This window comes from Scyliorhinus canicula, chromosome 2, assembly GCF_902713615.1.
Source record: "Scyliorhinus canicula chromosome 2, sScyCan1.1, whole genome shotgun sequence".
In the NCBI taxonomy this organism is placed as follows: domain Eukaryota; kingdom Metazoa; phylum Chordata; class Chondrichthyes; order Carcharhiniformes; family Scyliorhinidae; genus Scyliorhinus; species Scyliorhinus canicula.
In genome coordinates, this window is record NC_052147.1 from 182,331,441 (window position 1) to 182,353,812 (window position 22,372).

At 48.8% G+C, this 22,372-nt stretch overlaps 1 protein-coding gene across 2 annotated transcripts in view; it reads right to left on the reverse strand.

Moving 5' to 3' along the window:
• Positions 1 to 22,372, reverse strand: part of LOC119961806 (inositol polyphosphate 1-phosphatase-like) — a 98,449-nt gene that overhangs the window by 14,994 nt on the left and 61,083 nt on the right. For both annotated transcript variants that reach the window (XM_038789150.1, XM_038789151.1), the window contains exon 5: positions 605 to 779. In XM_038789150.1, the coding sequence (XP_038645078.1) occupies positions 605 to 779 (175 nt within the window). The remainder of the gene's footprint in view (positions 1 to 604; positions 780 to 22,372) is intronic.

A 22,372-nucleotide genomic window follows, 5' to 3' on the forward strand; every position in this document is an offset into this window, starting at 1 on the left:
CAGCCAATCTAATCCTGTCAGTTTTCTACTGAGCGGAGTAGGTTAAAATTACCCTTGTCCATCTAGTCAATTTTCTTAGAAAACTAAAAAAAAAGCACATTTTTTTTTTAGAGGCATACAAAATGATCAGAGGGTTAGATAGGGTGGACAGCGAGAGCCTTCTCCCGCGGATGGAGGTGGCTAGCACGAGGGGACATAGCCTTAAATTGAGGGGTAAGATATAGGACAGAGGTCAGAGGTGGGTTTTTTACGCAAAGAGTGGTGAGGCCGTGGAATGCCCTACCTGCAACAGTAGTGAACTCGCCAACATTGAGGGCATTTAAAAATTTATTGGATAAGCATATGGATGATAAGGGCATAGTGTAGGTTAGATGGCCTTTAGATTTTTTCCATGTCGGTGCAACATCGAGGGCCGAAGGGCCTGTACTGTGCTGTATCGTTCTGTGTTCTATGTTCTATGTGTTTATACTTTATGTTATCATTTGATACGCAGGTTTTTTAAGACGCTTTTTTCCTCAATGTAACCTTCACTATCAATTTGCGTGTCTCATCGATTGGTATGCCAGTGCCATATAATTGTAGACTCCATTTAATGCCTTTTTACCTGAGACTATCTGGGTCGCGGGTTACAAATGGCTGGTTGATGACGCCCATTATGGGGAGCCCAGAACTTCTGTCATATACTCCGATCAGAATGGTTACACACTGGAGCCCTTTGGAGTAAATTCCGTCTTTAGGCTTTTCATCTGCATATCCTTTGATGTATTGAAATGTTGAGTCTGAAGAGAAAAGAACATTTGTGTAAAAAAGAAACCTTGTCGTCATACACACCGAAAAAAAAATTTGAATGAGCGTTAGTTCACTGCATAAGGAAAAATAGCTTACAGTCTTCAACAGCTAACATTTTGTTCTCAAAGATGAGTAATATTTAGAACATAGAACATTACAGCGCAGTACAGGCCCTTCGGCCCTCGATGTTGCGCCGACCTGTGAAACCACTCTAAAGCCCATCTACACTATTCCCTTATCATCCAAATGTCTATCAAATGACCATTTGAATGCCCTTAGTGTTGGCGAGTCCACTATTGTTGCAGGCAGGGCATTCCATGCCCTTACTACTCTCTGAGTAAAGAACCTACCTCTGACATCTGTCCTGTATCTATCTCCCCTCAATTTAAAGCTATGTCCCCTCGTGCTAGCCATCGCCATCCGAGGAAAAAGGCTCTCACTGTCCACCCTATCTAATCCTCTGATCATCTTGTATGCCTCGATTAAGTCACCTCTTAACCTTCTTCTCTCTAACGAAAACAGCCTCAAGTCCCTCAGCCTTCCCTCATAAGATCTTCCCATCATACCAGGCAACATTCTGGTAAATCCCCTCTGCACCCTTTCCAATGCTTCCACATCCTTCCTATAATGCGGCAACCAGAATTTACAAAGAATTTTCATTTGGCAGGATGACGGGAGTTGATAATACCTCCAGAATGGCCATTTCTCACTTCAAGTTTTCTTATGAACTTAAATGACCTTTTATTCTTGGTTCTAATCGTGATTCCGACCTGGAAAATTCCTTCTTATAGTCAAGACACTTCGACATTGAAAAGTAAGGGAAGTTGAAGGTCGCTTAACTGCAGCCTACTACCACTGTTCTCACCCAAATCATAAAATATTTCACAAGAAGACTGAAGGGGGATGCTGAGAAACACAAAGAAAACAGTTGAAAATAAATTGCTGAAAATGTGAACATTTTAATTGATTTTTGTAATCTAGCTTTCTGATGGCCTGGGCTGAATTTTAGGGCTCCCTCAAAGATGGATATGGAGGTGGGAGGCTGAAAATATCGGTGCCAGGCAGTATGTCAATTTCAAGGCATCGCTCCTAGTCCTGGCAATAATCAGCAGAGCAAGAGGCTGATGGGACAGGAATCATGCTCTCATTCCAATTGACGCTAATCAAAATAGTTGCAAGCTCATTTAAGAGCTTGTTGGAGGGAATACTGCATGACTTTCAGAAACTGCCAGTTTCTGATCAACTGACATGGATACTTAATGAGATTGCCCCTGGGCAATACCCCAACCTCGGCAGGGCAAAGGGTGGAGTGGGAGTCGTAGTAGGTACCCTAGAGTTGTGTAAGTGGCAGGGCTAAAGGACACAGTGCAAGATACTGAATGGGGTTATTATCCACCAAATATCGGGGAGAGGGTGCAAAAAAGGAGGATGCAAGGCTGCCAATCACAACAAGATGGCCACCCATCAAAAATGAGGGCTATGGCTGACAATAGGGGTACAATTGTCAGATTCTGGATCCAGTGCGAATTATTACGATCCTAGTTGTGTTACTACTGGATGTGAAGATTCTGGAATGGAATCCTGGCTCAAAAGACTGTAACTTTAACTTTTTTTTAAGAAATTGGATTTGTTTATTGCCACGTGTACCAAGGACAGTGAACAGTACTGTTCTGCATACAGTCCATAAGACATAGGAGCAGAATTAGGCCACTCAGTCCATTGAGTCGATCCACCATTCAATCATGGCTGATATTTTTCTCATCCCCATTCTCCTGCCTTCTTCCCATAACACGGTAGCATAGTGGTTAACACAATTGCTTCACAGCTCCAGGGTCCCAGGTTTGATTCCTGGCTGGGGTCATTGTCTGTGTGGAGTCTGCACATTCTCCCCATGTGTGCGTGGGTTTCGTCCGAGTGCTCCGGTTTCCTCCACAGTCCAAAGATGTGCGGGTTAGGTGGATTGGCCATGCTGAATTGCCCTTGGTGCCCAAAAAAGGTTGAGTGGGGGTTGCTGGGATATGTGGGCTTGAGTGGGTTGCTCTTTGTAAGGGCCGGTGCAGACTTGATGGGCTGAATGGCCTCCTTCTGCACTGTAAATTCTGTGATTCTAAAGTAACTATTCAGTTCCTCTGCCATTTCTTTGTTTCCTGTTATTACTTCTCCAGCCACTTTTCCCAGTCTCCAATGTCTATTTTTGTCTCTCTCTTACCTTTTATATATTGAAAAAAACTCTTCCTATCTTCCTTTATAATCCTCTCTAGCTTGTACTCATTTTCATCTTCTCCCACATTATTGTTTTTTTAGTTGTCCGCTGCTCGTTTTTAATGGCTTCCCAATCCTCTGGTTTCCCACTAATCCTCGCCACTTTGTATGCTTTTTCTTTTTTTTTTAAAAAACATTTGATTAAGGTATTTGTAATTTTATAATAATAATAACAACAGAAAATAAATCATATCCAAATATAAATGTAGTACATAAATCATTTCCATCCCTAACAAGTCCCTCCTACCCTTAACAGAAAATAGCCTAACTTCCTACCCCCTGCCCCCCTCCCTTTAGATTATTGCCTCTGCTGACAGTTAATTTTCCCCGAAGAAGTTGATAAACGGCTGCCATCTCCGGATGAACCTTAACATTGACCCTCTTAGGGCGAACTTGATTTTCTCAAGACTGAGAAACCAAGCCATGTTGCAAACCCAGGTCTCCGATTTTGGGGGTTTTGAGTCCCTCCACGCTAGCAATATCCATCTCCGGGCTACCAGGGAGGCAAAGGCCAAGACGTCAGCCTCTCTCTCCCCCTGGGCTCCCGGATCTTCCAACACTCCAAAGATCGCCACCTCTGGACTCGACATCACGCGTGTTTTAGTACTGTGGACATGACATCTGCAAAACCCTGCCAGAATCCCCTAAGCTTCGGGCATGCCCAAAACATTTGGACATGATTTGCTGCCCCCCCCCCCCCCCCCCCACCGCTGTACACCTCGCACACACCATCCTCAACCCCGACACACTTGCTCATCTGGGCTACCGTCATGTGTGCCCGGTGAACTATCTTAAATTGTATCAGGATAGGCCTGGCACATGATGGGGATGTGTTAACTCTGCCTAAGGCATCCGCCCACAGACCCGCCTCTATCTCTCCTGCGAGCTCATCTTCCCACTTGCCGTTTAGCTCCTCCGACTCCATGAGCTCTTTGTAGAGGTCCCCCGTTCTGGAAACTATCCTGTCCTGTATCCCCCCGTAGAGGTCAGAGCGGAAAGGTCGAAACCTGCCTTAGCAAAAAATCCAGTACCTGCAGATGCCTGAATCCATTTCCTGCTGGCAGTTCAAACTTCTCTAAATCCTTCAAACAAGGGAAGCTCTCTTCTATGAATAGATCCCCCATCCTCTCAGTCCCTGCTCTCTGCCATCTCCGAAACCCCCCATCCAGCCTTCCCGGTACAAACCGATGGTTATTGCAGACCAATGCTCCCTCCACTCTTATATGTTTCCTCCACTACCCCCGGACTCTCAGGGCCGCCATTACCACCGGGCGTGTGGAGTACGGGCCTCCAGTGAGAACAGCAGAGGTGCCGTTATCAATGCCCTCAGCCTTGTGTCCTTGCATGATGCCGCCTCCACACGTTCCCACACTGACACCACCCCCCACTACCCACTTCTGAATCATGGCTATATTAGCTGCACAGAAGTCATTGCAGACGTTCGGCAGCGCCAACCCATCCTCCCCTCGACTATGCTCCAGCAACATTTTCTTCACTCGCGGGGTTTTACCCGCCCACACAAAGCCCAAAATCACCTTGTTTAAGTTTAAAAAAGGCCCGTGGGATAATGATGGGGAGGCACTGAAAAATAAACAGAAATCTGGGGAGGACCGACATTTTCATGGTCTGTACCCTCCCCGCCAGTGACAGTGGGAGCATGTCACACCTTCTAAAGTCCTCCTTTATTTGCTCTACAAGCCGGGACAAGTTTAGCTTGTGCAATGTCTCCCATTCCCGTGCCACCTGGATTCCCAGATAGCAAAAGCTCCTTCCCACCACTCTAAACGGCACCTCTCCCAGTCTCCTCTCCTGCCTCCTCGTCTGGATGGCGAACATCTCACCTTTCCCCATGTTCAATTTATACCCTGAAAGCCAGCCAAATTCCCCTAAGGTCCGCATAATCTTCCCCATCCCCCCTAACGGGTCGGAAATATACAGGAGCAGGTTGTCGGTATAGAGCGAGACCCTGTGTTCCACAATCCCCCCCCTCCCCTGGACCAACCCCTTCCAGTCCTTAGATGCTCTTAACACCATCACCAATGGCTCTATGGCCAGAGCAAACAACAGCGGGGATAGGGAACACCCTTGCCTTGTCCCTCGGTGCAACTTAAAATAGCCCATCGTCAGCCGATTTGTTTGTACACTCGTCACCGGTGTCTGGTACAACAACAGAACCCAATCAATGAAGCCCTGCCCAAAGCCGACCCGTCCTAACACCTCCCACAAATAATTCCACTCCACCCGGTCAAAGGCCTTTTCCGCGTCCATCGCAACCACCATCTCCATCTACCCCCCCCTCTGTGGGCATCATGATAAAATTTAAGAGCCTTCTAACATTGGCCGTCAGCTGCCTGCCCTTAACAAATTTCGTCTGATCTTCCCCTATCACTTCAGGGACACAGTCCTCTACCCTTGAGGCCAATATTTTAGCCAACAGTTTAGCATCCACATTCAATAGGGAAATTGGCCTGTTATGACCCACATAACTCTGGTTCCTTCTTCCCCTTCAGGATCAGTGAGATCGAGGCCTGTGACATTGTTGAGGGATGGACACCCGCTCCCTTGCCTCATTAAGTGCCCTCACCACCAGCGGACCCAGCACCTCCGAGAACCTCTTGTAGAATTCCACTGGATAGCCATCCGGTCCCGGGGCCTTACCCGACTGCATGGCCTCCAGCCCCTCTACTATTTCTTCAATTCCAATCGGGGCTCCCAACCCCTCCACCAATCCTGCCTCCATTTTCGCAAACTTCAACTCACCCAGGGACTGCCTCACCCCCTCTACCGCAGCTGGGGGTTCTGACTCATATGGCCTGCTATAAAACTCCTTAAACTCCCCGTTCACCCCTGCTGGGTACAAGACTGCGTTCCCACCTCTGTCCTTCACTCTTCCTATCTTCCTGGCCACCTCCCATTTCCTCAGCTGGTGTGCAAGCATCCAGCTGGCCTTCTCTCCATACTCGTATATCGCCCCCCTCGACTTCCTCAAATGCGCCACCGCCTTCCCAAAGTGGACCAACTCCATATGTAGCCTCTGCTGCTCCTTCAGTAACCCCACCTCCGGGGCCTCTGAATATCTCCTGTCCTCCTGGAGTATTTCCCGAACCAGCCGATCCATCACTGTTCGCTCTACCTTCTCCCTATGGGTCCGTATTGAGATTAGCTCCCCACTAAACACTGCCTTCAGCCCTTCCCAGACCGTTGTTGCCGAGACTTTCCCCGTGTCATTTATATCCAGATAGTTCTGGATGGACTCCATCATCCGCCAGCACACCCCCTCATCCACTAACAGTCCCACATCCAACCTCCATTGCGGGCGCTGCGCTCTCTCCGTACTCGCCCGTAAGTCCTGTCATGGGCCAGGGTTTAGAGAACCCCAAAGTGTATCATGGACTTCACCTGACCCACAACTTTTAATAGAGTGTGGTATGGGGAGCACACGGCCCACTCTACAGGTGTGGTACTCCAGAAATGGAAAAATATTTTTTTTAAAGCAAAACTATTTTCATTCTATGAACTCAAGTTAACCTTTTTTTAAAAACATACAGTGAACATTTTAGCAACCATTAATTCAAATACAACCCCCAAAGACTACAACACTAAGTAATCCTTTAAGCTTTCCTTTTAACATCCATAAGACTTAAAAAAAACCTTTAAAACAGATGCAGATCAGGTTAAAGTCACTACTGAGAGCAGTTATTAGTTTTAAATCACCAAAGGATCGATTTACAGTTTTTTAGATTACAGAGAGTGGCTCATACACCTTCTGGCTGTGACAGCAGCTATCCAGCTCTGAAAACAAAACTAAAACACACCCTGCGGCAAACAGCCTAAAACGAAAGTAAAAAGCTGACAGACAGCCCAGCTCCACCCACTCTCTGACATCACTGCCATAATAAAAACCCATTTCTTAAAGGTACTCTCACTACAGATATTTCTATACACACCCATTTATAAACACCCATTTCTTAAAGGTACTCTCACATGACAGTCCACCCAATGTGGGGCATGGTCTGACACTGCAATCGCCGAATGCTCGGTATCAACCCCCCCCCCCCCCCCCCCCCCCCCCCCCCGCCAGTAAAGCCCTGCGAAGAATTTTAAAAATCGATCCGGGAGTATACTTTGTGCACATGGGAAAAAAAAGAAAACTCCTTCACTCTTGGCCATCAGAACCTCCATGGGTCTACTCCTCCCATCTGCTCCATGAACTCCTTTAGTTCCTTTGCTACGACAGTTTGGTGCGTGTATATTCACAAGCACCATATATTCTGTATCCCCTCAAGCTTCCCGCTCACCATGATGTACCTGCCCCTCCCACGTCTGCCACTATTCTTCCTGCCTCAAATGCCACCCGTTTGTTGATCAGGATCGCGACCCCCTAGTCTTAGAATCCAACCCTGAATGAAATACTTGGCCGACCCACCCCTTCTTCAATCTGGTCTGATCTATTACCCTCAGGTGTGTCTCCTGTAGCAGTGCCACATCTGCCTTCAATCCCCTCAGATGCGCGAACACGCCCATTCAGCACTCTAACATTCCACGTGATCAGCCTAGTCAGGAGGCTCCTCAACCATCCCCCCCCCCCCTCGCCCACCTATCAGCCATCACCCTTCTTAGGCCAGCCTCCAGCTCACGACTCTCGCCTCCGTGGACCCGTCCTCGGGCATCCACCGTCTTCAACCTCCCATTTGTCTCCCAGCAACAGTTCCTCCCCTGTCAGAAGAACAACTACCCCACTACCCTCCCTCCCTACCCCATCAGCAGCACCACAAACCAAACCCCCTTGACAAACTTACCACCTGCTCACCCTCCACTGCGCTTCCTTGAGCTAGTCCGCCCAGCAAGCCTGGTAATCCCCGCCCATGGTGCCAGATATCCTATCCCCTATTGTTCTCCCTCCCCCCCGAGCTCGAACACACATATTCAATAAACGTTCCAATAAACACACAGTAGAAAAAAACCCTCCACACCCTCCACTAACTGAAACAAAGTTAACTTACAGACCTGAGCAACGGCCCAAAAACATGTTACAAAGGGCACTGTATATACAATTCAAAACTAAAATAACTTTAACAGAAACGATTCCGCAATACCCTCCATCAAGGTTCAATGCCCTCAAACCCCTGGCAGCCTTTTGTCTTTGATAAAGTCCATCGCTTTGTCCGGCGATTCAAAGTAAAGTTCTCGGCCCTCATAAGTGACCCACAGACACGCTGGGTATAACATCCTGATCTCCACCCCTTCTTGAAGAGGGCTGATTTTACCCTATTGAATCTGGCTCATCTTTTGGCCAGTTCCGCACCCAGGTCCTGGTAGATGCGTAACTCACAGTTCTCCCACACGCAACTCCGTACCTGCTTGGCCCACCGCAAGATCTGTTCCTTGTCCAGGAACCGGTGCATTCGCACCACCATCACCCTTGGTGGTTTATTCACTCGCGGCTTCCTCGCAAGCGCTCTATGCGCTCTGTCCACTTCCAAGGGTTGAGTAAACGCCCCATCTCCCATCAACTTTTCCAGCATACTTGCCACAAATGCCCTTTCGTCTGACCCCTCACTGCCCTCCGGGAGGCCGACGAGCCTCAGGTTCTGTCTCCGAGACCTGTTCTCCAGTTCCTCCATCTTCTCCTGCAGCCTTTTCTGCTGGTCCCTCATCAGCCCCACCTCCGCCCCCAACACGGTAAAATGGTCCTCTTGCTCGGACACCTTCTCCTCCACCTTCTGAATCACCAGTCCGTGGGCTTCCAGCCCCTATTCCACCCGATCAATCATTGCCTTAATCCTTCCTTCTTTTGCTTGGCGAAGCTCTCCTGAATGAACTCCACCAGCTGTACCATTGATCACTGTGCCACCAAACCAGGATCCTGCACCTCCGCCATGCTTTCCCATGCTGCAGATTCTACAGTCACCTTCGTTACTCGGCAAATTCTTCTCATACGACCACTTCTGGCCACGACTCCAGGTACTGGTGGGGGATTTCTCCTCACTGTCTCATTCTCCACCGATTTTACTCATAAAATTCCGAACAAATTGGGAGAAAAGGTCCAAAAGGTCTGTCACGAGCAGGAGCTACCAAATGCGGGACCTCCTATTCCATGGCCACCGGAAGTCCTTGTATGCTTTTCCTTTTATGCTGTACTTGACTTCCCTCGTCAGCCATGGGTGCCTTGTTCTCTCCTTAGCTTGTTTCCACCTCCTTGGGATGAATTTCTGTTGCTCCTTCCGAATAACCCCCAAAAAACCCTGCTTTTGCTGTTCTAATGTATTCCATGCTTGGCTCCTTTTCCAATCAACTCTGGCCAGCTCCTCCCTCATGTCTCTGTAGTTACCCTTATTTAATTTTAATACCGTTACATCTGATTCCAGCTTCTCCCTCTCAAACTGCAGGGTAAATTCTGTCATATTGTAGTCACTGCTGCCTAAGGATTCCTTCATCTTATAGAATAGAATAGAATAGAACAGTACAGCACAGAACAGGCCCTTCGGCCCTCAATGTTGTGCCGAGCCATGATCACCCTACTCAAACCCACGTATCCACCCTATACCCGTAACCCCTTAACCGTACTTTTTTTTATTAGGACACTACGGGCAATTTAGCATGGCCAATCCACCTAACCCGCACATCTTTGGACTGTGGGAGGAAACCGGAGCACCCGGAGGAAACCCACGCACACAGGGGGAGGACGTGCAGACTCCACACAGACAGTGTGGGTTCCCTAATCAAGTCTGCCTCATTACACATCACCAAATCCAGCATTGCCTGTTCCCTATTAGGCTCTGTCACAAGCTGCTCCAAAAAACCATCTCTTAGACATTCCACAAATTCCTTTTCTTGGGATCCACCACCAATCTGATTTCCCCGGTCCACCTGCATATTGAAGTCCCCCATGGTTATTGTAATATTGCCTTCTATGCCTTTTCTATCCCCTGATTTATTTTCTGCCCAACATCCTGACTACTGCTAGGGGGCCTGAACATAACTCCCATCAAGGTCTTTTTACCTTTGCGATTCCTCAACTCTACCCACAGAGATTCTATGCCTTCTGATCCTATATCACTCCTTGCTATCAATTTAACTTCATTCCTTACCAACAGGACCTCATCACTCTTCCTGCCTATGACGTTAGTAGCTATGTGTACTACGACCTCTGGCTGTTCACCCTCCCCCTTCAGGATATCCTGTGTTCGTTCAGAGACATCCTCAACCCAGAGAGGCAACACACCATCCTGGAGTCTCTTCCACGTCCAGAGAAGCGTCTATCTGTGCCCCTTACTATAGAGTCCCTATAACTATCGCTCTCATGCACTTTGCCCTTCCCTGCTGAGCAACAGAGCTAATTGTGGTGCCACTATTCTGGCTGCTGTTGTTTTCCCCTGAGAGGCTATCCCCCTCAACAGTATCCAAAACGGTATAACTGTTAGAGAGGGGGACAGCCACAGCGGATTCCTGCACTGACTACCTGCTCTTTCTAGCGGTCATCCATCTGTCTACCTGCACCTTGGGCGTGACCACATCTCTATAACTCCTATCTATGACACTTTCTGCCACCTGCATGCTCCTAAGTGCATCCAACAGCTGCTCCAACCGAACTGTGAGGAGCTGCCATTGGTTACACTTGTTGCAGACGTAGTCGACCAGAACGCTGGAAGCATCACATCTCACAGTTGGTACACTGCACCCTGCTGAGTGACATTTAAGCACTAGTTAATTAATCCCTTAAAACTACCTTTGTTTTCCTGATACAATGAGGGGTCAGAAGGGTGGCAACGTGAGCATCAGGAAGGTACCAAAGGTGAAAGAGGACCTAAAAGGCAATGTAGGCCATATCCTCACCACAGGATCCACCTGTGAAGATGGGGCTCCCTAGAAAGGACTGAGACCCAATGTCACTGGAGACTGTGACTCTCAAGGGCATATGGTTACTGACATCCTTGCTCTCATCACTGACGGCCTTGCACCTCATAACAGCTCTGCTTGTTATGCCCTCTCAGTGGCTGCCAGTCACTTGCCTTAAACCTCTTCATTTCTGGCTCCTTCCAAGGATCTTAGTGACATCTTGCAAATGGCAGCACACCATTGCATTTCGTTAGATAATGATACCCTCTTTGCCAGAACTGAGCAACATATGCATCTGATTGTGGACAGGCAGTGGGCATTGGGTTTCACCTCCTGTACTGGATTCTCCTTCCAGGTACAGGACATCATCAATTGTACCCATGTGGACTTCAAGGCACCCAGTGATCACCCACTCAAATTTGTCAACAGGAAGGGTTTCCATTCCCTCAAGATCCAAATGTCCATAAACCACAAGAGCTTCCTCTTTATGTATGTTCACTTTCCTGACAGCTGCCAAGAGTCCATCATCCTCTGCCAGTCTTGGCTGCTCAGATCTTTACTCCAACCCCTCAAGTGCATGGATGCAGCCTAGGGGACAAGGTTACTCATCCCTCTATAGGAGCTCCACATAGAGACACAGGGATGATACAACCATTACCAGCTGCTCAGTAAGATAAGCTTTGAGCAGGCCATTGGGCTTCTGAAGATACAGTTCTGGTGCCCAGATCAGTTGGGTACTACCTTCCAATATCCTAGTGGAAGCGGAATATTCACTATGGCGTTCTACTGTGTTCTCCATAAGATTGCCCTCCAGAGAGGTGTGGACCTTGAGCTCAGTGAGACCATGGAAGGAGGCAACTCATCAGTGAACTGGCAGGAAGTAAGAGAGATGCAGGAAGAGCAAACAGAGGGAACTGGCACTGAACAGCGAGGTGTGTGCCCCTGCTGCACATTAAGGTTGCCTCCTCCTGTCACCCCCGGGAAGAAAATATTCCTCATCTTCCCCACAGCCTCCAACATTACTTCCAGGTTGGCATTAATGAAGCGAAGGGTTTCCTTGACTGGATACCAGGTCTCTAGCTCCCCAAGTGGCATCTTACTTTATTTTGCTACTGTGGAAGTCTCTGGCCCAAACTGTAGATCCCTCCCACAGGATAACCAAAAGTCTCATTGACTGCTGCCATATGGGGGGGGGGGGGGGGGGGGCGCGCGCGCGCGCAACTCTAACCTCGATTCCTGTCCTCACTGGCTTAAATTGGCAGGAAACCTTTCTCTGTACTAATTAAGGACTCACCTCTCCAAAATCTGAACGTTAGTCTGTTTCCACCGGAGGTTGGTTTCTGACCCCAAAACAGACCTGATTGCTGTTTCCTGTTTCAGTGGCAAAAAAAGCAGCCTCCTATTCTGCTGCCTTCAGTATTCCTTTGGATACTGTGAGCGCTGCTATTAAGCCAAGGACATTTCCATGAATGTCATCTACAGAACAAATAATCTAAGCAAATGTGTGTAACACAATTTTCCTGTACTGAATTTTCCTCACCACAGGCTGGAATTCTCACATGATATTGTCCACTTGATTTGACAGCTCAGCTGAGCTAAAACAAGAAAAGTTTCTCTTTAGGGATTCCAGAGTTCAAATCTCAGCTGAGGCCAGAAACCAAACAATCTTTCATAGACGGGGTTTAGCTATTTACCACTTTACTCCTTGGCTAACAACTTTACATCTTAAATGTTATTGTAAACTTAGCTTCACAAAGACATGCTTGGAGGCATTAGGTTAGTGATGGTTAATGTAATCAGTATATCAGTGCAAGAATTCACTGATGGAAATCTACATTTAAGTTTCAACAACATTCACCACAAAGTATGCAAGGCTGAATTTGCTACCGTTAGTTTTCATAGTCGCTTTCAGCTGGAACGTTGAACAGCTGTGAGGCATACCATAAAGTAAATACAAAGCTGATATGCCGATCATTGTGGAAAACATCATACTGTTCTCAATCATTTAAAAAATAATTATTGTAAACTTATGGATGAACTAGAACTTTGAGGATCCTCTGAGAGAGTTTACTTAAGTTCTACCAGAAGAGGAAATGGTTGTGCCAGAGGCAAGTTTCTGGTTGTTTCCAGGCTCTCTTTATTTGCAAACTCGGTGCCATTGAACAAAATTCTCTTCGTCAGCCTTTCCTTTGACTCCATATAAGCTCTGGCCCATAGTCACGACCATCCCTTTGAAATGAACATTTCACCTGGCATTTGTACCCCCACTGTTCTGATCACAACAGAAACTCTGAACAATTCCCTTTAATCTTTACCAGTCATATCTTCATGGTCCCTTCTAACCTACTTCCTACTTCATTTGCTTCCATAAAAGCGCTTACAAATTGCTTGCAGCGGCATTTTCAACCTCCCAGCTGTCAAGCCCCTGGTCCTCTATTTGCTCTCCAATGTCTGCAGCTGTCCATCTGCTCAACCACTCCCTCGCCAACACCTGTCATACTCTTATGTCCAGTGCAACTCTCCCAATACCCTGGTTGTTCCCTCTCAGCTCCCATTTCCACTTCCTCATTTAAGACGTGCAGACTTGAAGGCATACCTGTCAGACAACTGACTCAACCATCCATAACCATATATAATTGGTCCACATCAAGTACTATTGGACCCATACTACCTTACCTGCAGCTTGTCCTCTCTTGTCCAGCTCAGTGGGATTGCCCACGTGTGATTCCACTCTTATTTATCTGATTCTCTACAGAGTATCTCCAGCAATACCCCCCTTTTCTATCTCATCTACCTGTTTGGTGATTTCATTTGAAGTTTACATAGAATTTACAGTGCAGAAGGAGGCCATTCGGCCCATCGAGTCTGCACCAGCTCCTGGAAAGAGCACCCTACCCAAGGTTAACACCTCCATCCTATCCCCATAACCCAGTAACCCCACCCAACACTAAGGGCAATTTTGGACACTAAGGGCAATTTATCATGGCCAATCCACCTAACCTGCACATCTTTGGACTGTGGGAGGAAATCGGAGCACCCGGAGGAAACCCACGCACACACGGGGAGGATGTGCAGACTCCGCACAGACAGTGACCCAAGCCGGAATCGAACCTGGGACCCTGGAGCTGTGAAGCGATTGTGCAATCCACAATGCTACCGTGCTGCCCCAAAGTAATGGCTTCTGCCTCCAAACATATGGCGAAAGCACCCAGCTCCACTTCTCTACAATGCTTTTCTATCCTCCCGTTGTAACCCACAGGGGACCAATGGGGCAGTGCCGGTTCGGCTCCACGTGAGTCTCGTGGAGAATGAGTTACCCTCCAGAGGAGTGGTACAGTAGCACAGTGGTTAGCACTGTTGCTCCACAGCAACAGGGTCCCAGGTTCGAATCCCAGCTTGGGTCACTGTCTCTGTGTCAGCATGGGTTTTCTCCGGGTGCTCCAGTTTCCTCCCACAAGTCCGTAAGACGTGCTGTTAGGTAATTTGGACATTCTGAATTCTCCCTCGGTGTAGTCGAACAGGTACCGGAATGTGGCGACTAGGGGATTTTCACAGTAACTTCATTGCAGTGTTGATGTAAGCGACTTGAGACAATAAAGAATATTTTTTTTTAAGTTTAAAAACCCTTTAGAACATAGAGTGCAGAAGGAGACCATTCGACCCATAGAGTCTGCACCGATCCACTTATGCCCTCACTTCCACCCTATCCTGCAACCCAATATCCCCTCCTAACCGTTCTGGATACTAAGGGCAATTTATCATGGCCAATCCACCTAACCTGCACATCTTTGGACTGTGGGAGGAAACCGGAGCACCCGGAGGAAACCCACGCAGACTCAGGGAGAACATGCAGACTCTGCACAGACAGTGGCCCAAGCCGGAAATCAAACCTGGGACCCTGGTGCTGTGAAACCACAATGCTAACCACTGTGCAACTGTGCTGCTCTTGGAATTCTACCGTCTGCTGTGGTGGGATTTGAACCTAGGCCCTCAGAGCATTACCCTGGTTCTCTGGATTACTTATCTAATGACAATACCATTACGCCACTGCGTCCCCTTTTATCAGCGGAGGGGAAATAAGAGCATATAAAAATGACCCAAATGTGAGTCGGGCGCGGTAGTTCCATCTGGGACCTATGTACATAATCTTTTCATATTCCTGTAAATAAACCTTTCATTCCCAATGCTTCCCATGTGGCTGCTTGTATGAACTCAACACGGCAACGAGGATTAAGCGGAGCTGCAGATGTGTTTTTCCTGTACCTGGTCGCCTCGCCACAGGCCTCTGGAGGACGGTTCTTCTGCTGTTATGATGCTGTGCTTCGGGAAGCTGGATGCATTAAATGCAGCTGTAGAAGATTGGTCACTATATGTCGAGCAGATGCACTATTTTGTTCAATTAACGCCATTTCCATGGATGAGAGCCAAACTATGATGCTCTTGTTGGCCTCTGGGGTGCCCACTTTCAGTGTGATTAAGAGCCTGGCACACCCAGCTGCCTTCATATTCGAAGTAATTAATGGAGCTGGTAGCGCTAGTGGCGGATCATTACATCACAGGCCATCGGTCACGTCCAGTGCTACCGCTTTGGCCGAGAGGGTTCTTGGAGAGTCCATAATGGAATGATTTTACATGTCTCAGGAAGCTTGCAGAATTCTCCCTCTCCAAAATGTTGCAGGATAGATTGGCCTGCAGCGTGCATAATACGGCGACCCAATGAAAATTGCTCGCCGAGCCACAGCTGGACGTCAAATGGGCTGTGGAAATCGCACTGTCGTGAGAAATCACGGAGCAGGGTGTACAGGGACGGACGGTCGGAGGGGGAGCCAAACGCAGGGACTAGCTGCCATCCAGACGGAGTAAGAAGTCTTACAACACCAGGTTAAAGTCCAACAGGAAAACCCTAAGGCTTTCTATAGGTATATCAGGAACAAACGAATGACTAGAGTAAGATTAGGGCCAATCAAGGATAGTAGTGGAAAGTTGTGTGTGGAATCAGAGGAGATAGGAGAAGCGTTAAATGGATATTTTTCATCAGTGTTTACACTGGAGAAAGACAATGTTGTCGAGGAGAACACTCGGGTTCAGTCGACCAGGCTAGATGGGATTGAGGTTCACAAGGAGGAGGTGTTAGCAATTTTGGAAAGTGTAAAAATAGATAAGTCCCCTGGGCCAGGTGGGATTTATCCTAGGATTCTCCGGGAAGCCAGGGAGGAGATTGCAGAGCCTTAGTCCTTGATCTTTATGTCGTCTTTGTCAACAGGAATAGTGCCGGAAGACTGGAGAATAGCAAATGTTGTCCTCTTGTTCAAGAAGGGGAGTAGAGACAACCCTGGTAATTATAGACCTGTGAGCCTTACTTCGGCTGTGGGTAAAATGTTGGAAAAGGTTATAAGAGATAGGTTTTATAATCATCTTGAAAAGAACAAGTTGATTAGCGATAGTCAACACGGTTTTGTGAAGGGTAGGTCATGCCTCACAAACCTTATTGAGTTTTTTGAGAAGGTGACCAAACAGGTGGATGAGGGTTGATGTGGTGTATATGGATTTCAGTAAGGCGTTTGATAAGGTTCCCCACGGTAGGCTATTGCAGAAAATACGGAAGTATGGGATTGAAGGTGATTTAGCGGTTTGGATCAGTAATTGGCTAGCTGAAAGAAGACAGAGGGTGGTGGTTGATGGCAAATGTTCATCCTGGAGTTCAGTTACTAGTGGTGTACCGCAAGGATCTGTTTTGGGGCCATTTCTGTTTGTCATTTTTATAAATGACCTGGAAGAGGGTGTAGAAGGATGGGTTAGTAAATTTGCAGATGACACGAAGGTCGGTGGAGTTGTGGATAGTGCAGAAAGATGTTATAAGTTACAGAGGGACATAGATAAGCTGCAGAGCTGGGCTGAGAGGTGGCAGATGGAGTTTAATGCGGAAAAGTGTGAGGTGGTTCACTTTGGAAGGAGTAACAGGAATGCAGAGTACTGGGCTAACGGCAAGATTCTTGGTAGTGTAGATGAACAGAGAGATCTCGGCATCCAGGTACATAAATCCCTGAAAGTTGCCACCCAGGTTAATAGGGCTGTTAAGAAGGCATATGGTGTGCTAGCCTTTATCAGTAGGGGGATTGAGTTTCGGAGCCACGAGGTCATGCTGCAGCTGTACAAAACACTGGTGCGGCCGCACCTGGAGTACTGCGTGCAGTTCTGGTCACCACATTATAGGAAGGATGTGGAAGCTTTGGAAAGGGTTCAGAGGAGATTTACTAGGATGTTGCCTGGTATGGAGGGAAGGTCTTACAAGGAAAGGCTCAGGGACTTGAGGTTGTTTTCGTTAGAGAGGAGAAGGCTGAGAGGTGACTTAAAAGAGACATATAAGATAGTCAGAGGGTTAGATAGGGTGGACAGTGAGAGTCTTTTTCCTCGGATGGTGATGGCCAAAACGAGGGGACATAGCTTTAAATTGAGGGGTGGTAGATATAGGACAGATGTCAGAGGCAGTTTCTTTACTCAGAGAGTAGTAGGGGTGTGGAACGCCCTGCTTGCAACAGTAGTAGACTCATAGAACATAGAACAGTACAGCACAGAACAGGCCCTTCGGCCCTCAATGTTGTGCCGAGCCATGATCACCCTACTCAAACCCACGTATCCACCCTACACCCGTAACCCAACAACCCCTCCCCCCCCCTTAACCTTACTTTTATTAGGACACTACGGGCAATTTAGCATGGCCAATCCACCTAACCCGCACATCTTTGGACTGTGGGAGGAAACCGGAGCACCCGGAGGAAACCCACGCACACAGGGGGAGGACGTGCAGACTCCACACAGACAGTGACCCAGCCGGGAATCGAACCTGGGACCCTGGAGCTGTGAAGCATTTATGCTAACCACCATGCTACCCTGCTGCCCCCAAACTTTAAGGGCATTTAAGTAGTCACTGGATAGACATATGGATGAAAATGGAATAGTGTAGGTCAGATAGGCTTCAGATGGTTTCACAAGTCGGCGCAACATCGAGGGCCGAAGGGCCCGTACTGCGCTGTAATGTTCTATGTTCTAGGTTTGTTTCAAACACTAGCTTTCAGAACACTGCTCCTTCCTCAGGTGAATTCATTCCTCTTCATTCACCTGAGGAAGGAGCAGTGCTCCGAAAGCTAGTGTTTGAAACAAACCTGTTGGACTTTGACCTGGTGTTGTAAGACTTCTTACTGTGCTCACCCCAGTCCAACGTCGGCATCTCCACATCATCCAGGTGGATATTGGGCTTCTGGAACGGACAGCCCCATCAACTTTGGAGATGCAGTCGTAGAGCCAGGGACTACATGAGAGGTTGTCGGCGAGCATCCAGCACCTGCAGATGCAGTTGGAGGAGTCCAACCGCGTGCATGAGCAGGAGATGATGCCGGTCATACATGACACCAGGCCCACACCGCACGCCTGGCATATGTGGTAGAGTCCTTGGCGGCAAGGATTTTGGCAATGAATCAACATATCCAAGGCCTGGGGCACTCTGTGCATATGGTGGCCAAGGCACAGGACAGGGCTGCTCTCCCACAGGGAGCCAGGATCACCTGGATATTGCAGCGGTGCTCCTGATCGTGGCCCAAGCACAACGGGCCATGGTTGAGAGCTTCGGCAGCAATGCCCAAGTACAAGCCGATGTGGCACAGACAGTGGGAGGTGGCCCAGTCCAAGGGGGAGGTGGCACAGTCACTGGCTGATGTGGAGCAGTCCCAGACAGAGGTGGTCAACTCTCTGTGTTCCATGGCCATGAGCATGCAGAGCCTGGTCGAGACGGCAGAGGGCCTCCACGACTGGCAGCGCCAGGTGGTGGGGGTGCCTCAGGGGATAACTCCACTTGCACCCCTATACTATGAAGTAACCTGGTGGTCATCGGGCACCGCTAGGGAAGAGGAGATGATGGTGCCCATGCTGGTAACTCCTGCAGGGGAGGTAGCGGAACACCGCAGCACCTCAGACTCCAGCCCGCCCCCTCCTTTCCCTGACATATCACATGGGCAGTGGGCAGAACAGGGCAGCACCAGGCCACTGCGGTGATATGCATCACTGTAAATACACAAGGGGTTAATGTAAATACACGTAGACTAGCTAGACACGAGAGGGAGCACCAGAGACATGACACACAGGCATTCAACAAATAGGTCAGTAAGATAGGTCATGACCAATGGGCATTCAAGATACACACAGAGGTGACACTACCACAGGAGGGCATTACACCAACCCATATATAAGGGCACAACACACATGATCTTCCTCTTTCCAGTGGAGACACTTAGTGAGTACACAGGGTTGATTTGGACCACATCACACCCACCACGTGGATTGGAGCAGACTGGTTCGTCAGTCTAAGTAGCTATAGCAGGATTAACAGGAGAGTCAAATCCAACTAGGAGAATCGTTAACAGTTTAATAAATGTGTTAAAGCTATCTGCAAGTCTGAACCTTCCTTTGTCAGAGTGCACATCAAGGAAGCATCTTATGCTCATCAAGAGCATAACAAAACAGCCACCTGGGATGCCTGAGCAGCAGCCGAGCCCATCCAGGCCTGGTCAGCCCAGAAGACAGCCGCCACATAGGGCCGAGGTCACAGGGGGGAATCACAGAAGGCTGCCTCCACTCCTGATGTACCAATTAGGGATCCACCTAGACATAGCGTTGGGGCCTGTAATGCCTGAAAATTAGACAACAGTTAAATTGGCATGGATGCAGGGCACAGTATAGCGATAGGAGTTAGGGTGCGAATCTGTGTATATGTTTTCACATCAAACACCTGTGTACAATGTTACAACCTGTCTCGGTGCTCTGTCAGATGGATGTGAGAGGTGAGCTGGTCTGGGCTGACCGCAGAGTGGGTGCCGGGGGCAGGCTTTGGGGGTGGGCTTGGCCCAGGAACCCCAGTTCAGCCAGCGCTCACCACTCTGGTTTGGATGAGGCCTGGCGTTCATTCTCCTCCTCCAACACATTGACCCTCTGCACCGCGATACTGTGGAGGACGTAGCAGACTACCACGATGCGGGCAACCCTCCCAGCGCTACACTGGAGTGCCACCCAAGAATGGTCTAGGCACCTGAAACGCATCTACAGGATCCCGAAGCACTGTGCAATCGGGCTGCTGGTCATGGCATGGGCATCGTTATAGTGAGTCTCTGCGTCAATCTGTGGCCCATGGATAGGCATCATCAGCCACAGCTGCAGTGGGTCCCCTGGTCCAGCCCTCACCCCCCCCAATCCCCCATCCCAACCAGCCCAGCAGCATCAGGACCGGCAGCCCACAGATGCGCCTCTCTGTGTCCTACCTCCTCTCTCTCCCTTATCAGCCATTGCAGCTGCCATGGATGCACCTGTGTACTGAGCTCTGTGAGATCCCGACAAGTCCCAGCTTGGCACCTGGAGTATGAGTTTAGGGTGACCATCACTTTGACAGCCACTGGGAGCGGGTATCCTCCCCCATTTCCCCACGGTGTCAGTTGTGCCATGATCCATGATTTTGCACTGTGTCCCGCTCAGCCGGAGTCTTCGACAACATGCCCTGTCCGGCAGTTCCTCGAATGACATGCGCTGCTGGTATACACGAGGCCTCATGCGGTGTCTCCTTTGCACCTCCTCCAGCTCCTCGGCCTGTTGGGTGACTGGCTCTCCATCCCCAGCGGCTGCCTCCTGTTCCTCTGGGGCATGCTCTGCTGCTGCAGCTTCCTCCTCCTCAAGCAGCTCCACCTCATACAGCCGCAGTGCATCCCCCAGGGCTACAGCGACTAGGAGGAAGGCCCCCATTGCTGGTTGTATTCCAATATCCATTGTCTGCAGGGGGTGAAATGTCGGCACGTTAGCATGGTGCATACCTCCGTGCCCAACCAGGTCCAACAGGATACACAGTGGCCCTGGTTGGCATTCCGGCTCTGCCCCCACATGTCGTTTCCCCCCCCCCCTGCGCCCGTCCCTGCTACCAGGATTACCATCGTCTGCCGCTGCCTATGCCAGGGTGCAATCCGTGGCCATCCGAAGCCCCCCTGTAGGGGCTAATGTGGTCTTGGCTCTTGGGCAGGCCGCATGATGCCCCACTGGCGGGCGGTGGCAGGTTGGAGGGTGGTGGTATGGCGGAGGGTGGAGTGCGGGGGTGAGGGCTGTGGTAGGGGGTGGTGGGGTGGGGGCACCCATACGGCCTGTGGCACTTTGCAGAACCAGGGGCCAAGATGGGTGGTCAGTGGGCTGCACAGCAAGATGGCTGCCTTGCAGGTCGTGGCATCGTGGTCCGTGCCTGGACACCGTCCCAGTCCCATGGGGGATCACCCTGGCCCCATGGCCGGTCCCCTGGTCCAGCCCTCACCCTCCCCAATCCCCCATCCCAACCAGCCCAGCAGCATCAGGACTGGTAGCCCACAGGTGTGCCTCTCTGTGTCCTACCTCCTCTCTCTCCCTTATCAGCCATTGCAGCTGCATCTTGATTTTTAAAAGCCCAAGTGAACCTCGGCCGCCAGGAACTCCCCCAGTGGAGGCGGAAAATCCCGGAGGACCCGGAGAATACCGGGTCAGGCCCACTAATGAAATGCAAACAGCATTTACTGTACGTGTGGAGTAGAACGCATTGGTGCCGCTGTCAAGGTACCAGAGAATTGTGATTTGGCATGAACCTGGTGCCCGCCACAATTTCGGCATCAAAACTGATTCTCCGCCCAATCGCGTTTCACGATTCCGGCGTCCCTGGACAGAAAATCCCACCCACTGTTCCTCAACAAACCCATGGAAGCACTCCTCTGTTTATAGCTCAAAGTTGGAGGGTAACAACAAATACAGTAATTCTGGCTCAGATACAGTCTCAACTACTGTGCAATCTTCCTTTGTTCTTCCTCCTCCTCCTCCAAGTAACATAGTTCCAGAGGGATTCCCACTGGAGACGATGTTACCAGTTTACGTAACATCCATTTTATATGGGTTGATGAAGCTACACTATATACTGTCTTTAAACAGAGGAATCTGCACCATTGCAATGATTTTAAATATAATTATAATATTTAAATTAAACTGCTATTTGGAAGTTGGTAATTCAAATTAGCAGAAACTTTAACCTTGATGCAAGCTTCCAAATTATATTTGGATTTTATTTTAATAGAAATACCTATGAAAATTAAACAGCAACTTCAGAGTCAGTTCTCACTGTCTGAATGGAAACTGGAGGCATAATTTTCCATTAATAGCGACATATTATCGTTTCTTAATAAAAGTTACAACATTACGAGAACAATATTTCATCAGTGTTACTGTGAAAAAAAAATGCATGAAAATATCAATGGGTTTGTTAGATGGGCAGAAAAGCATCAAATTGTATTAAATCAGGAGAAGTGTAAGGTAATGCATATGAAGCGGGAGAACACAGCAAAGGAATACACAATCATGGGTACAATATTGAGAAGTGTAAATGAACAAAGGGACCTTAGCGTTCATGTCCATGAAGACTTGAAAGTAGCAGAACAGG